Source organism: Nelumbo lutea, chromosome 1, assembly GCF_056320005.1.
Source record: "Nelumbo lutea isolate HS-2025 chromosome 1, American lotus-T2T, whole genome shotgun sequence".
NCBI lineage: Eukaryota > Viridiplantae > Streptophyta > Magnoliopsida > Proteales > Nelumbonaceae > Nelumbo > Nelumbo lutea.
In genome coordinates this window covers 5,591,144-5,607,648 of record NC_142684.1, presented here as the reverse complement: position 1 = coordinate 5,607,648, position 16,505 = coordinate 5,591,144, and the positions used below count along the sequence as shown (strand labels likewise).

General features: G+C 37.2%; 2 protein-coding genes across 6 annotated transcripts in view; both read left to right on the top strand.

The window, feature by feature from the left end:
• LOC148873312 (AMP-dependent synthetase and ligase family protein) overlaps nucleotides 1–7,108 on the top strand; it is a 132,329-nt gene extending 125,221 nt beyond the window's left edge. For 4 of the 5 annotated variants that reach the window (XR_016104671.1, XM_088962974.1, XM_088962973.1 and 1 more), the window contains 4 exons: nucleotides 309–368; nucleotides 3,873–3,917; nucleotides 6,630–6,736; nucleotides 6,833–7,108. Coding sequence is in view for 3 of the 5 variants with exons in the window: in XM_088962974.1 (XP_088819100.1) it covers nucleotides 309–368; nucleotides 3,873–3,917; nucleotides 6,630–6,736; nucleotides 6,833–7,088 (468 nt within the window). In the remaining 2 variants the exon portion in view is untranslated. The remainder of the gene's footprint in view (nucleotides 1–308; nucleotides 369–3,872; nucleotides 3,918–6,629; nucleotides 6,737–6,832) is intronic. The other variant, XR_016104670.1, reaches the window with a different exon arrangement.
• Nucleotides 7,109–11,103: 3,995 nt separating this feature from the next.
• LOC148873311 (disease resistance protein At4g27190-like) lies at nucleotides 11,104–16,020 on the top strand. The gene is made up of 2 exons (XM_088962971.1): nucleotides 11,104–12,848; nucleotides 13,067–16,020. Exons 1-2 carry the CDS (start codon nucleotides 11,579–11,581, stop codon nucleotides 15,826–15,828), a joined length of 4,032 nt encoding a protein of 1,343 aa, XP_088819097.1. The 5' UTR covers nucleotides 11,104–11,578; the 3' UTR covers nucleotides 15,829–16,020.
• The last annotated feature ends 485 nt before the right edge of the window (nucleotides 16,021–16,505 follow it).

Below are 16,505 nucleotides of genomic sequence, written 5' to 3'. Positions count from 1 at the left end.
AAACTTGAAGAATTCAGATTGATAATAAGAAAGAAGTACAGGAGGAACTAATATCTTGTCAATTGGGAATTAGTCTTCTTTTTAATCTTACAAGTTCTCTCAGGCTTCTTCCTAAAATAACCTACTAAAGGAATTGGATACTTTCTCTGTTGAACCATCTCCCTGCTTGGCTTATGGATGCTTGATTCTTGTTACTATAATACCACTACATAAATTGGATGTTTCTTCCTCTTGTTCCATATTTTCGTTTGTATTTATATTACCAATATTCACATATTCTTTATTATTAACTAAGTGGTATTATTCAGGTAAAAACAGGTGGTCCAATTTTTTCTGCACCTTGTATGTCTTATGTTCTTCCTTCTCAGGTAAGACCTTTTTCTTTTGCAACCTAAACAATCAGATGCAACTGAATAATTTCAGTGTTTTATCTATGAAGTTCAGTCTATGTTAGAAGGATTACCACATGAGGATCATTCTTCTATAAAAGTAATGTGGACAAATGTAATTGACCCCTACATCCTGCTCAATAGCATGAGGTATTCAGCTAATCTGAGTTCCTCTAGAATGCCTCATGCAAAAGGTGTATGAGGTGTATACCTCATGCAACCAAGGTGTGCACCTCAAAGGCATCTATTGGCCTAGATTGCAACCCAAGAGGGGGGATGTATATGACATACTAGGGTCCCAAATTCTGTCCCTTCTAATTTCCTGTTTTCTCAACACAAATAGTTCAAACTATATATATATTCCAATGAAGCGTAAACTATCATAAAGCAAGAGATGACTCTGGGATCACAAAGGATGACTCATATGTTGGCCAATCGGCCCATCATGATGAACCTATCCTAGGGACTAGAGGACTTCTTTGAGTCAACTCTTTCCTTGAGCCAAAGGGTTCGTCACCATAAGATTAAGGGGGATGCCTTCTAGAGATTAGGAGACGTCTCTTGGAGTTTAAGAGATGACTCCTGATAGTTTTGAATCTAAGTATGATGATTGTTTAACTTTTAGATCAGATACATGAACACTGAAGATTAGACTAGTGCCTTTCAGATAGAGTATGTCTTTAAGATAGAGTTTGAGTTTAGCCTCAAGAATCATGCACCTGACCTTTGTGAAGATTGAACAAAGTAGTGCTGAGTTGGAGATAAGACGATGAAGAGAGAAACAAACAATCAACAAGAGTGCACACAGGATTTATAATTTATATAGGCTCGGCCACAACTAGGCCTATGGCTTGTTCCCAAGTAACCACTTGGGAGTTTCACTAACAGAATTGATTTACAGACTTCAATTAACACCTTTACACAAGTAGTCTTACAAGTTCTGCTCAAACCTAAATGGACTTGACCGGGTGCCACCAAAACCAGATGATCTTGATTGGGTGCCACCCAAACCTAACCACACCTCCAGCCTGCAAGACTGATGGCATTGCCTCCACCCTCTTGGACTCGACACCTCTGCTAGTTGACAAGGTGCTAGCACACTCTTTGCAAACTATCTCTTAGATTGTGGCATACATGAATCCCTCTTAGATCAGATATTAAATTGAAACACACAAAGACACTCAATGAGTAGATTGAAACATCTACCACTCAAAATAAACTCAGCTCAAACTAGATTCAAAATATATAAGCACATGAGCTTAGTGATAAGTAGGGGATGATTCTTTGGGAGAGGGGATGTCTCCTAGGAGGAGCTGAAGTCTCCTTATGAGAAGGGATGCCTCCTGAAAGGCTGAAACTAGGGGGCGTCTCCTAGGATGGTAACCTTTCCTAGGAGAGGAGATGTTCCTGACAACCTATTTTGCTCCTAGCATCCCTCTCTTTTACCCCCTCATTCAAGCGATTCAAATATCTCCTTTATAGAATTTTCACTAATGTCTCTTCTGAGACATTGATGTTTGTCTTTTTCTTTCTTTCATACGAAATTCCTTTTATCTTGGTTGAAGTGTACTTTTCCCAAATAAGGTAATCTACAAATATAGCCATTGAGAACTTTCTCATTGGTCTTTTGAAGTATGGCAAATTGGCATCTCACTATCTCAGTTTTTCATTTAAAAAGCTTTTGCTTTATCCAACATTTTCTTAGAAAAGGGCAAGTACCTTTTTTACTTTTCAGGTCAAATGTATAGTATCATTAAAATGGTAACTTACAAGTGCCTTTATACATTTTCACAAACAAGGTAAATTCCTTAGAAGTTCCCTTTTGCATTTGCTCTTTTGTCCTGTTTGGACAACCCTGTAAGAGGCATTAAATGCAATGTACAAATGGTCACAAATCACAATACATGCCAACAGTTTAAAAGAATGTCAGGACAAGAGGATGTCTCCTCATTCCTGTGCCTCAAGGGATATCTCCAATCATGTAGGGGGTGTCTCTTGGACTAGCACTATCACCAGGACATGTCTCCACTCCTGACTGTTGGGGGACGTCCCCTGTGCTAGGACGGTTTCCAAGAGATGTCTCCTGCCCTATATAGCTAGTTTTACCTTTTTGACATTTCCGTGGGCTGGTCCAACCGGGTTTTGAGCCAAATCAAGTCTATTTTAAGTTTTCTTGGACGGATTTTAAGTCTCATTACTTGTTCCGCATATTTTAATGTCCTTAGGGCTGGAAATGTCTCCTTGTCTTCAGGGGATATCCCCTAAACCTCAAATTTACCTATTAAGCACATTGCACCCTTAGACATTCACTTCACATCAACCCTTCTAGGTGATTTTAAAACCTTTTTACTTAATAACGAACCTCTTTCATAGGGTTGAATGGTCCACCTAAGGTCCAAACTAATTTACTCATCCCAAGTTTCAAAACTCTCTATTGAGTTGATTACATAAAATGCCTAAGACCAACAAAACTTTATTTGACTTTATCCGCAACATGGCAAGGTATTCTTGATTTGCTTCACATCTGATTCTTGATTTGACTCTTGATACTCATAATGTGAAACACTTTGAGACTTTTTTTCATGACAAAATATTCCAATCAGATGCTTGGTGAAATTTGTCTCCTTCTTGTCTTGCTTCTTTGATTGATGCATCACATCATTACCTATTCCTGGCCTGTAAGACTTAGATCAACATTAGTTCATCCAGTGTGTTTGTTACCATCAAAACACATGGTTGTGGCCCAAGCCATCAGCCTCAACAGCATCAATGCCTCTAGCATACACCTCAAGGTGCTTTGGGGGCGCCTCACCTGGAGGCATGCCTCTACATATGCCTCCCATGCCTTTTAAAACATTGCTCACTATAATCGGGTTATAGTAGGGATGCAACTTGAGTTGGCCCAAGTTGGCATTTTACAGTGCTTCTGATTCAGGCCTTCAGGCCATGCCCATTCAAATTTTGACAAAAGCCCAACATAATCCCATCCAAGTCACACCCCTAGCTTAAGGTGTAACACCTTGCTTCTAAGGATCACCCTAGCATGAGCGTGAAGCGGCAATTCAGAATCCATAATCATAAGAATTTGCCAGAAGTTCTAATACCGCAACCTAACACAAGTAAGGTGTAGCCCCATTGGCAAATTGGGTGTTTTTACCTTAGACCCCACACAACTAAGGTCTAAGGTCTGCCTACCCCTTGAAGGTCAAAACCCCAAAGGACCAAAGTTTCACATATTGGCCGATACGGGTCAATAAACACAACCTTCTTTTATTCGGGGTGATTGTTCATCACCTGTGTCTGTACCCTGTTTTTTCTATTCTTACTAAAATTTCTTTTTTATTTATCTTCAAAAAAATGTTTCCACCATGTCTATAACTAGTTCAATATTTCCATACAACATTTCCAAATTTTCATATTTCCTATAAAAATTGTTGTCCCTGATCTTAATGTGTTGATTACTTTGTTTTGATTCTAATGCAGATCCTTGTATGTTCTAGAAATGGAAGTGTGTACTCATTTGAACTGGTAAGCTCTATAATATAAAATGTAAAAATTTTTTTACCAAATGCATGATCGTTCATCACTGTAAAAGGCTTTGCTCATAGACTCCTATTCTTCATAATTAATGCAGTTTCTTCATTACCTGATTATCAAAAGTGCATTCCAATAACTAATATTTGATGTCTTCTTTTAAATGATTTTCTTCTTTTCATTTTTTGTCTAGACCTACTAAAACAAATTGGATGTTACTTCTCTACATGTTTCATCAAAAGACAGGTAGTATCTTGTTCATGGATCAATAACTGGGGCCAAAAACTGTAGATTCTGGTCAATTTGCCAATAGGACTTCCTGTGGGTCATATCATGATCTAGATCCAATTTGAATGATCTCAATAAGCAGGATATGGATCTGAAGAAACATTCTACTTGAGCCATAAAAGAAAAGGAAAAAAGAAACACATACACATGCCTACACTCATCAACAAAAGGAAAATAAAAGATTAAAAAAAAAAGAAAGAGAAAAAGAATTACTAACAGGGATCTTCATGCTAAAGAAATTGGCAAGCCTTACACCAGAAACATCAGGAATATGTTATACACATGCCAGTTCCAACCAGGCTAAGATAACTTGGCATTAAGTCATCATAGATATGCCCAGGAAAAAATGTCCAAGTTTGATTCATGGTCAGGACCAGAATTAGAATCGTGTATTCCAAATGCCTGTTTGGTTCAGACAGCAATTGGAATCGGATTTCAATCATAGTTGTTTGGTTCATTTGGAGTTGGAATCGGAATCAACCGAAAATTTTCAATTTTGTATTAATTTATTTGGGAAAATATATGATCCTGGAAAGATATGATACCAGAAAGGCTTTGACCAATCACAACCCCCTTGAATTTTGATGAAAACTCACCTGATTGGTTACTACTTTTATGATGCTGGTTGATTGGTTGTAAGTTTTCCCGGTATCATAGTCAAACCCAAATTATTTATATTTTATTATTTGATTATTACTTTATTATTTTGCTATATTATTATTTTATTAATACTTTATTGTTGTTTATTAGTATTTAATGATCATCTTAGTATTTTAACATTAATGTATTAATATTTTGTTATTGTATTATTCTTTATTACTATTTTACTAATATCTTATTAATAATTTATTAACGATTGATTATTTTATTATTATTTAATTATTGATATATTATTATTAATATTTTGTTAATATTATCGTATTATTTTATTTATCTTATTATTACATTAATAATATCTTATTATTATTCTTGACAAACTTTGGAATGAGAATCCAGTTCCAACCAACCAAACGGTTGGCATTCCAATTCCGATTCCAGGCACCTATTCCACTAGCAGAAAAAACGTAGGATGCAGCTTGGGCAGGCCCAACTCAAGCTTGGACCAACCCAGCCCACAGTTTTATATGGGATGGGCTTGGGCCAACATTCGGGCTTTTCATTTTTCGCGTTGGGCCCCAGCCAAATTATTTATATTTTATGTATATGCGTCATGTATATTTTATGTACACACATGACGCATATACATAAAATTTTAGTGTGGGCTGATTGACCAACTGGAGTCCAACCTGAGTGCATCAGATTCCAGTGTGGACTGGGCCCGGGTTATATAATTTGGGCTTTATCTTGGGCTTGGGCCTTAGGCCCAATTCTTAGGGCTGGGCCTGGGTTGAGCTTAAACCTGGTCCAGCCCTCTCAACTTGCACCCCAGTAAACAATCCTTATGTGGAAATTTGGGGTGTTCATTCAGTCGGTTTGGTTCGGAAATAGTACCTAACTGACATTTCGGTTAGGCCATTTTCATGATCTGAACCGAATTAGGCTTTAAAACTGGAATGAATTCAAATCAGTTCAGTTCAGTTTTAAATCGGTTAATTAAAATATGAATGTATGTTATATTTGAATCAATATTTATTATTAAAATATATCAACATTTATAATTAAAATAGATGTTATGTATTAAGATTAATATATACTAATATTAGTAAATATATTAGTGTTAATATTAATATATATGTATTTGTTCCGGTTAATGCAGTTTTTAGTTTGGCTCAGTTGAAAAAATTTTCTCAAACTGAACCGAAAACTGATATTTTTTAAAATTACCAAACTGAAAAAATAGAACCGAATTAACTTATTCAGTTTGGTAACCAAATTTGAACACCCCTAAGTGGAAGTTCTTTGGCATCAATGTATGGAGATAAAATTTCATGTAAAATCCACCATGCTCTCAAAAAACTATTATACCATTCTTGTACCTATGCATAAATTAATCAAAAATAAAAGAATATCGATGCATACATGAATTCATGGGTCAATTTTCATCCTCATTTTTACAAACCATCCTGAGACATGCTCATCACATCTGCAATGGGTATGGGCTAGTCATGTGGCGGGAGGAAGAGGAGAGAGAGAGAGAGAGAGAGAGAGAGAGAGAGAGAGAGGAAACTAGAATAAAACGAAAGAATTTACATGGTAATAGAATAGTTGGAATTGACCAAAAAGAGTGACGAAGTCAAACTCTCATTTTATATAGGTAATCAATTTAGATCTTCCTGTGTACCATCTTGTTAGATTGTTAGGTTCAGTCTTCCAATGAAGTCATGCATGACTGAACTATACAAGCACTAATTTTATTTTATAGAAACTATATAAATTGGGAACCACCAGTTCCATTTGTTGAACTTTCATTTTTTCCAGGAAGTGGGAGAGTTATTGTGGGAATACAATATTGGGGAGCCAATAACTTCATCTGCATACGTAGATGAGAACTTGCAGCTATGTAATCGTTCTCGTCTAGCTGACAGGTAAAAGAATTACTGGACTTGATACTCAAAGACTCAAATTATAATTCGTAGTCTATACAGTAAGGAACATATCTTGACCTCATTTTTTCTTCCCAGGTTGGCATGCATTTGTGGTAGTTCAGGAAGCATCTATTTGCTTCAGATCAACTTGAATGTTATTACAGAAAGAAACCAATCAGCAAAAGACCATTTGGGCCCAATGGTACAGGAATATGCAAAGGTGAACCTCAATGGAGACATTTTCTCATCACCTGTGATGATTGGAGGCCAAATATTTGTTGGTTGCAGAGATGATTATGTACATTGTATTGCTGTGGAGGCAAAGATTTCAGCAAGAATATTTGGTAGCTAAAATGGATCATTCTTCAGCAATTTATCTCCAGTTATTTCCTCTTTCTTCGACCTCTTCTGTCAATTATCTATTTAGATGCTTAAGAAATAATCACTTTCTACCATCCAAATTCCAAAACATACAATCCATATCATTATATAAACTATGGTTATATACCATATAAATTTAAAGAGTGCAATCTAAACAACAGTAGTGTGGCAATCCTCTTTGAAAAAGAAATTGGGAATTTACAGCCTGTTTGGTTGGTGTGACTGAGAATAGAAAATAGGAATATTCTCCTTAGATTATCATTTTCGTTCGTTTGTTTTCTGAGATGGGTTGAGAAATAATGAGATGTGGTTTCCCAAAACTTGGGATATGGGGTCACGACTCGTGAAAAAAATATCATGACTTGTTAGAAGCTGATCGAGTAAATGGCAGCGGCATTGAGATGGAGAGAGGTCCAGTGTAGTAACAATGTCGGAGACGGAGTAGCAATGTTGGAGATGTGAATGGAGAGAGGGATATGAACAGTGCAGCAACATTGGACATGGAGAGAGATCTGGTGGAGTAATGATGTCGGAGATGGAGTAACAGTGTTGGAGATGTGAACAGAGGGAGAGAGATGCACAATGCAGTGGCATTGGAGATGGAGAAAGGCTCGATGGAGTAATGACGTCGGAGAGGGAGTAACAGTGTTGGAGATGTGAACGGAGGGATGGATATGAAAAAATATCATGTGGCATGTGAACAGAGGGAGTAACAGTGTTGGAGAGATATGCACAATTCAGTGGCACTGGAGAAGGAGAAAGGCTCGATGGAGTAATGACGTCGGAGAGGGAGTGACAGTGTTGGAGATGTGAACGGAGGGATGGATATTAACATTATAGGATCGAAGGAATGGAATAATGGCTTCGGAGATGGAGTTGTAACAGTGTTGACAGTTCGGTAGAGGGGCAGGTGATGAGGCGGTAAACAGGGTATGGTAAAACAGGGGGTGGCTGAAATAAAAATAAAAACCAAGGAAAACAGGGGGAGAGATGTCTTACTGTCATTGCTGGTTCAAGTTGCAAAGGCGAGCGAAGAAGAGGGAAAAAAAGAAAGAGGAAGAGGAGGGAAAAGAGAAGAGAGAGAGATGAGGGGAGATTGGAACTCACCTCGTTGATGACGCTGGTTTGAGTTTGAAAGGAGGAAGACGGTGAACAGTAGAATAAATTGAATGAACATTTTAGTTTTACATATATTAAGGGAATAAGGGTGTTTTATAATTTTGGGTAAGGGTATTTTTTGTCAAAATATAAAAAATCAAGCAAAAAGTTTTCTTAGCAATCAAACACCGAAATGCCAAAATGATAAGATAAATTTTCCTTTTCTCATCTCATTCTTTCTCGGCAACCAAACAAACCCTTAGAAACAGCAAGCTCATAGAAATAAAACAAGTGGGCCTCAAGTAAGAATGTTCAAAACTGTTTGTGATTCTGAATATGTAAATATAGTTGATTGTTCACCACAATTAATCAAATAGTCATCTTTAATCTTTTTGTTTTCTTTTTTATTTCTGGTATTACAACATTACAGGTATGCCGACTGACCTCAACTACTGGGGCATCTTATTTAATTCTTTTCCAATACAATTTGATGCCAAATATCTGCACGAATAATACTTTTAACCATGATCTTAACAAGAGTTTAGCTCGTGAAGTTGATTTTCACCTCAACGTCAACTTTCTGGCGCTGAACAGAAATCGATGAAACTTGACCTCTTACATTGTTACTTTGACATCAACTCTTTCTGAGGTCTGAAGCCCAGAATTCGCTCATCCTGATTTTTGGCCTTTCAGCTCTTGGATACAGTTATTCCAATTCTTAACATTGGTGCAAGACTGCAAGAATGAAAAGTAGTTGTCTATCAAGGACAATTTAACTAGAAGCATAACTAGCTATCCTCCCTTCCAGAGCATGAAGCTCATCCGGCATCTTGCAAGAGGTCATGAATATGCTAGTTTAGCAATATTAAAAGCAAAGCCAGCTTTCGTTTGCTTCTCTTGTAACAAGTTAAAATTTGCAATATCTGAGAGTAGAGAAGTATACAGGATGAACAGAGTAAACTCTTGTTAGTTGAAAGTTGAAACCAATGCAATACAAAAAGAATGCCATTCTGATCCCAGTACATATTTATAGTTTCTATTGAAAACAATTAGTTCTCTCTCATAATTGGTTCCTTAGGCTCCATTTGGAAGGAGTACAAATACAAATATCTAGAGTGCAAAACCTTGTATTTTATATTATTTTGTATGTATTTGTACAGTACATGACTTAAGACTTATATCACATCATTCTAACGTGACAAGCAACATTATACATTTCATATTTACACTCCATCTTTGATTTCAATCTTTGACTGGGGAACTTGGCAGTATCAGCTAAATATGATGGTGGCCACGCAATTGAAAAAAAAAAAAAATTCAGGAATCAAACAACAAGCAGTCCCAAGAATAATAAGCATATCGCTTGGATTGTCTGCTAATTGATGGGGATTAATGGGGGAATGGTAATATGAAAATCCAAATCAGGTACCGGATTGGATAGAAGAGAAGGGTGCTTTGTTTAGTTACCAAATTATAGAAACAAAAAATAATGTGTGTGTGTGTGTGTATTTGGCGCTTGAAAGAAATAACAAAAACATGTAACTTAAATAGCAAAAATTTGGAGTTAACCACATCCCTTCTTTACCAGACCAATAGAAGTCTACCACACCAGCCTATCTTTCCCATCTACCACACCAGCCTTTAAACATGAAAAAAGGAAAAAGTTCAAAAAATATTTTCAAATAAAATACACAAAAACACAGAAATTACAAAAAAAAATATAAAAATATAGAAATTGCACACAAAATAAAAAATTATTTTCAAATTATAGAAACTATAGAAATTGAAAAACAAAATCAGAAAATAAAAGTTATAGAAAAAACACCAAAAATTATAGAAAAACACGGAAATTGCAAATAAATAACAAAAAATACAGGAAATTTTATAGATGGAAGAAAATAGAAAAATGTATATATATAAATTAAAAAAGTAGAAAAATTAAAAAAAAAACAGAAATTATAAAAAATAGTAGAAATTATAACAAAACACTAAAAATGTAAAAAAAAAAAAAAAAAGAAGAAGATTGAAAAATGAACAAGACCCTTTTCCTCAAACTCGCCATTCAAGTGTGATTTGGTCATAAAAATTGTTATTTATGCTAATATAGACACCTCTGTTAAGAAACATTAACGGTGCACTAATGAAAGGTGAATTTTGAAAAATAAAAACCTATTAACATGGTGAGTTTTAGATGCTTTGAAAAGTTGTGGTGAGTTTAAGAGAAATGGTGAAAACTCATGGTGAGTTTTTGACAATTTTCCTTTTTGTATCTATATCCTCCCTTCTTTACTCTTTTTTCCAACAATTTTCTAAAACACGTGTTGGGATTTAGGTTAATGTTTTTTTTTTTTTTTTGTTCCTATTTTCTATTAGTTTAGTTGAAATAATTGTATGTTGTGTTTGTTGCAATTTCAGGTTTTCATAAGTGTTACTTGGTTTTTTTATTTTTTTTGCAAATCTCATTTTATATAAATTTCTCGATTGGGTATTTTAGTAAATTAGCTTTCATCCTCACTCAACCTAATAGAGAGAGGAGAGGAGTCTTTATTGGAATTTTAAATTTCTTTCAAGGGGTAATTGCCAGTTTGTCACTATCTTATCCCTAACAATACAGCCTATGAAGAGTAATAATCTATAATTTCCCCAATGGTAAGCTTTTTTGACTTCCGGTGTAGACGGAGTACACATTAATACAAGGTTTGGAAATAGGATACATTTTTTAAAATACTCCTATTATTTCAGTATTATCTTAAAATACCCCTAAATTTTAAAAAATTAATTATGAAGGGAGAGAAAAGGTGGATAGTGTTGGATGGCCTCAAATTAAAGAAAAAAGGGGGATGTGGAATTGAAGGGACCAAATTCTAGGGTGGGTGGACAAGAAGTGGTTGGGGTGGGATGATTCAAGAAGCAACAATGACAAAAGAAACCATACAACCATAAGCATCAGGTGGGTCATGCTAGGACTGGGAAGCAGAGAAAGAGCGCTTGTTTTTCCCAACAAGAACAACAAGAGGTGTAAAGGTTTCTCTACTTTTCCTTCTTTTTTCTATATTTTCTCTCAAACCAAACATAACCTTAATCAAATAATACATATATAATTAGTCAATTTTCTAAATCTTAGAGATAATTTAAAAATTTTGGCCTTGAAAATACCGCATTTTGCAGTAATTTGCATTCTTCCGAAAAAAGTTCCAGCGACGACCTAGAGTCTCGAACGATAGCGTCTGGGCTCTTCCAACCTCCAAATACAAAATCTACCCAATTTATTTTACTTCTCAACCGTTCTTCAGTATTTGCTTGGTTGTTTGATTTGATTTAGTGTTTCAGCCGATCCACCTTAGGTACAAACCTTGAAGCAACATGGTCATGATGAAACAGGGATGTCTGGATTTGAAGAAAGTCTTCAAATTCCATTCAGATGAATATGCACCAATGAAATCCTACTCAGACGAAGATGGACCAACGAAAGGCTATTTGTTCTCTTTCAAAACCCTTGCTGCTGCCACCAGAAATTTCCAAAATTGCATCGGTAGGGGCGGCCTTAGCTCGACCTACCGGGGAAGATTGGGATATGGGATGGAGATCGCAGTAACGAAGGTGTCGTACGAATTAAATCGAGAAGAGGAGCTCCTCCTGAAGCGGCTTCCACTGTTGCAGCATAGGAACGTCGTGAAGCACTTGGGGTACTGCATCCACGGCGGAGAGGTGTTCCTCGTCTGCGAGTTCCTCCATCAAGGGAGCCTCTCCAATTTCTTGTTCACGGAGAATAAAATGGGGCTTGATTGGAAAAGGAGGTTCGACATTATTTCTGGGGTAGCTCGGGGCCTGCTCTATATTCATGAGGATTTTCGCATTCCCATTATCCACCGCGACATCAAACTTAGTAATATCCTCTTGGATAAGAACTGGGTCCCTAAGATTGCAGGTTTCGACCTTCAGATCTTCTTATTGGAAGATGAGACTGGGGTAGCTCCGGTTGGTGGCACACTCGGGTACATAGCTCCCGAATACGTTATGACAGAAAGAATATCGGTGAAGTGTGACGTATTCAGCTTTGGAGTGGTGGTGCTAGAGTTGATCAGCGGCCAAAAGAACCTTGATTTATATCGCCGAGATGCCTATACGCTTCGCGATTGGGCATATGAGCTCTACAAGAAAAATCGAATCTTAGAGTTCACGGACCCAACATTAGAACCCTATCCAGCCATAGAACAAATTGAGATGTGCATCAAGATAGGGTTATTGTGCACTCAAGATGACCCTAGTCTACGGCCTACCATGCTCGACGTGGTGGTAATGCTATCAAAGAAGCCCGACACAACACTTCAAGAGCCCACGGAATCCAGATATAGAAGAACTAGCGAGATTGCTTCCTTAGCATCATCCTCTCCTCATTCCTTTGACTCCACCTATGGTGCACAAGAAATAGACACAGTGAAGGAAGCCGAATTCAGAATGAAGGAACCGGAATCAGATTTAGCAAAATCAGATCCGCTTTCAATAGTAGGGTCCCAATACCCACAGGAAAGCAGATGTAAACTGCGAAGGAGGATAGCTAAGGCAGAGGGTATGTCAATCAATGCTGGACCAAACGAAGATCAGAAAATGGTTGACCAAATACAGCGGAGAGGTAGGCAAGAAACTATTCTCCAAAAAATTTCCCCTGTTCTGGCATAGTTGAATAAAGAACTAAACCCTTTTTCAGGAAGATCAATTTACGCTTTTGAAAATAAAATCACATGATATGTGATATTTTACAGTTATGATTTCATGTAGGTTACTCCAAAAGTTTGAGAATTGATTTGAAATCTAGATGTTTGATTTTATTCATTTTTCTCTTTATTGAAGGTGAAACGGCAGAATCCATTCCACGTGCTTTTGGGGTTGGAGACCAGCCTTCACAGGCGGGAGAAGAGATGGAGAACAAGTTGCTAAACTTGGCAGAATCCGAAATCAGAATATCTCTGCCAACTGAGCCTCAAAGAATAATTATTCCAAGATCAGAAGGTAAGCCAATAGAACGCAATTTAACCAAAATTTTGGAATGCCTAAGGGATGCCAATACCAGGAAGATTGCTATTCGGGGGAAAAGTGGGATAGGGAAGACTACTTTGTTGAGAGCTTTGAAGGATATGCCAGAAATAAAAAGCATGTTTGACATTATTATCTGGGTCACTGTTGCAAGAGATTTTAGCTCACAGAAGTTGGATGATAAGATTGCACAACAACTATTACCGTATGTGCATGGCACTATGTATGATGAAGTTGCACCACGGTTTTTACCAGATTTATCTAGCACTGTGTCTTCTCAAAGAATTTCAACTAAGATGTTTGAATTGTTAAATGGAAAGAAGTTCTTGGTGCTTCTGGATGACGTTCTATGGAAGCTCAATATGCAGATCCCATACCAGTACCTCCTCAATGGTAGCAAGATAATTATCTCTACTGAATTCCCGGATGTTTGTGGGAGCATGGCAACAGATTTGATAATTGAATTGGATTCTCTCTCCAGGGAAGAGGCTTGGGAGGTGTTCTGTGAGAAGATGGGTGAAATGGTTGCGTCTCCAAATATTCACCCATTTGCTACAACTATGGTCAAAATGTGTGGGGGTTTGCCATTGCTGATCAATTTGATAGGTGGAGCCTTGAAAAACAATAACAATGTTGAAGTGTGGAAGCATGCATTATCGCAGCTGCAGTCAAGCGCTACCACTGAGATACAAGGCCATACTTTTGTTTCTAAAGTATTAAAATATGCTTATGACCAACTTGATGATAACAAAAAGAGTTGCTTCCTATCATGTGCAATTTATGCCCCAGGCCAGAAGATCTACGTAGATGAGTTGATAGAACGATGGATTTCTGAGGGTTTTATAATTGGAAACTTCACTAATGCACGTCACAAGGGGCTTGATATACTAAAGGATCTTGTGGAGGCCTCTTTGTTGGTGTTTGTTGATGATAAGATATCTGTTGAGATGCATAATATTGTTTGGAATCAAGCTATACAGATCATGTATAATGAGGGCAGAGAAATCTTTCTTCGGAGAGACCCAAAAATAATCACACATCCATTATTAGAATGTAAGGGCTTGTTGTCAAGAATCGGTATAGGAGTTACAGAGCCACCAGAGGAGGAGTGGGAAAAATCTGAGTGGATCTTCTTGATGGATAATCAAGTATCCATGCTACCTGAGAGGCCAAGGTGTCCCAGGCTATTGTTGTTATTCCTACAAAGAAATAACCGTTTGAGAATGATACCAATATCATTCTTTGACCACATGTCTTCCCTCCAAATCCTGAATCTGTCCAATACCAGAATTAAGACCTTACCACCTTCAATTTCCAAGCTTGTGAACCTTCAAGAACTCATTCTATGTGATTGTGAACGTTTAGTTGTGCTCCCATCTGAAGTTGGACAACTTAGGCAACTTAAGGTTCTTGATCTCCAAGGCACTCATATTGAAAGTCTGCCTAATGAGATTGGGGAGTTGACTTGTCTCCAGTACTTACAAGTTTCATTTTGTGGTGATTCTAACTACAGTAAAAATCTGGATGTATCCCTTCAAATGATTCCACGTGGAATAATATCAAGGCTCCTTCTATTAAAAGACTTGAGCATAGCTGTAGATGCAGAGGATTTGCGGTGGAATAGAAGTGTGGAGGAAGTCACAAAGGAAATGTCTAGTTTGAATGAGTTAACTCATCTTCAGTTTTACTTTCCGGATGTAAAACTTCTGAAGTGCTTTATGCAACTAAACCAGTCATGGAAACATCAATGGTTGAGAAAGTTCAATTTTATTGTTGGAGAGGATGTTAAACGCATCATACGTCGGGTCCCAGTTGACATTGAATTCAAATATCAACAGCAAGACCGGTGTTTAAGATTTGTGAATGGTGAAAGTGAAACTTTTCCGTATGAGATCTTGCAAGTCCTTTCTCGTTCCACTGCATTCTATTTAGATCATCATCTGAATGTTCAAAGCTTATCAGAATTCAAAGTTCAAAATTTGAATTACTTACAATGTTGTATATTAAGTGAATGTCCACAGATTGAGACAATTTTGGATACAACAGAGGCTATTAGAGAAAGTGCATTACCAGTGCTAAAGTGCTTGTATATTCATAATATGTGGAATTTGACTAGTATTTGTAAAGGAATTGTGCCACATGGAAGTTTTGCTCAGCTAAAACATTTGGCTTTGCATTCTTGCCCCAAGTTGTGTTACATTTTTGGGTCATCTATCCTTCAACATCTCTCTAATTTAGAGCAGTTGGTTGTTGAAGATTGTGCTGTAGTCAAAGAGATAATAACTGAAGAGGAGATAGTCAATTGTGATACAATTCTACTTCCAAGGTTGAAGAGATTATCACTTCATTACCTACCTGAACTGGTTAGCATTTGCCAAGGCACTTTGCACTCGTTAGAGCAAATCAGTTTTTATTATTGTCCAAAATTGAGGAATCTTTCTGCGGGTATTCACTTCACAGATACCATAAAGGAGATTAAAGGAGAGAAGGCTTGGTGGGATGCATTACATTGGGAAGAAACTGCACCTTTTTCACGACTCCAACCCTTTTTCATTCCGATATGTGCTGACGATGTTTAGTCTAAGTGAATTTCTTCATGTTTTCTTTTTTTTTTCTTTTCCCTCTTTTGTTCATATTGTTAGAATAATCATTATCCTTTTTTCCTCGTCAATGTATTTTTTTTCTTTATTCTTTTATCTAAGAGTAATCTCTTAGACATGAAAAAGCTATTCAGGATGAATATTGGCTCTTGTCCGATTCTTTTACTTTAATTTTTGCCATTATCATTCTTTATCTCTTGTGAATGAATTTCTTAGCTTTCTTCAAAGGTTGGAGTTGCATTTTCTTTAGAAGGGCTTTGGACTCATGGATATTGATGTGAGTTAGCTTGGCCCAGCCCACCAACGCCCGCTAGCCTCAGCCACGGTAGGAGGGAGCCCTGCTGCCTCTATACGGAGCCAACCACATAGCTGTCTGGCGTACCCGCCAGGGCCTGCAGCCTGACCTCGTACGGTTCTCATCCGGGGCATTCATCTTCACCTACCCCTAGCATGCTCAAGTATAAATAAGAGGTAACTGCTGGAACAGAGTAACTCTAACATCACTCACTCATTTACTCCCTGCACCTACATTGCTTTCATAGCATTAGTTCAAAGAGATCTGGCCTTCTCTCCTACCTTACACCTTATACTAACTTGAGCGTCGAAGACTTTGCATCGGGTATCCACCCTGAGGCCTCTGACATTCTCTGTCTTGT

Bases quoted from the DNA above. Each gene is read 5' to 3' on its own strand.
- LOC148873311 (XM_088962971.1), top strand. From the start codon at position 11,579: ATGGTCATGATGAAACAGGGATGTCTGGATTTGAAGAAAGTCTTCAAA. The intron at 12,849-13,066 runs GTAGGCAAGAAA...TCTTTATTGAAG, and splicing joins TGACCAAATACAGCGGAGAG to GTGAAACGGCAGAATCCATT.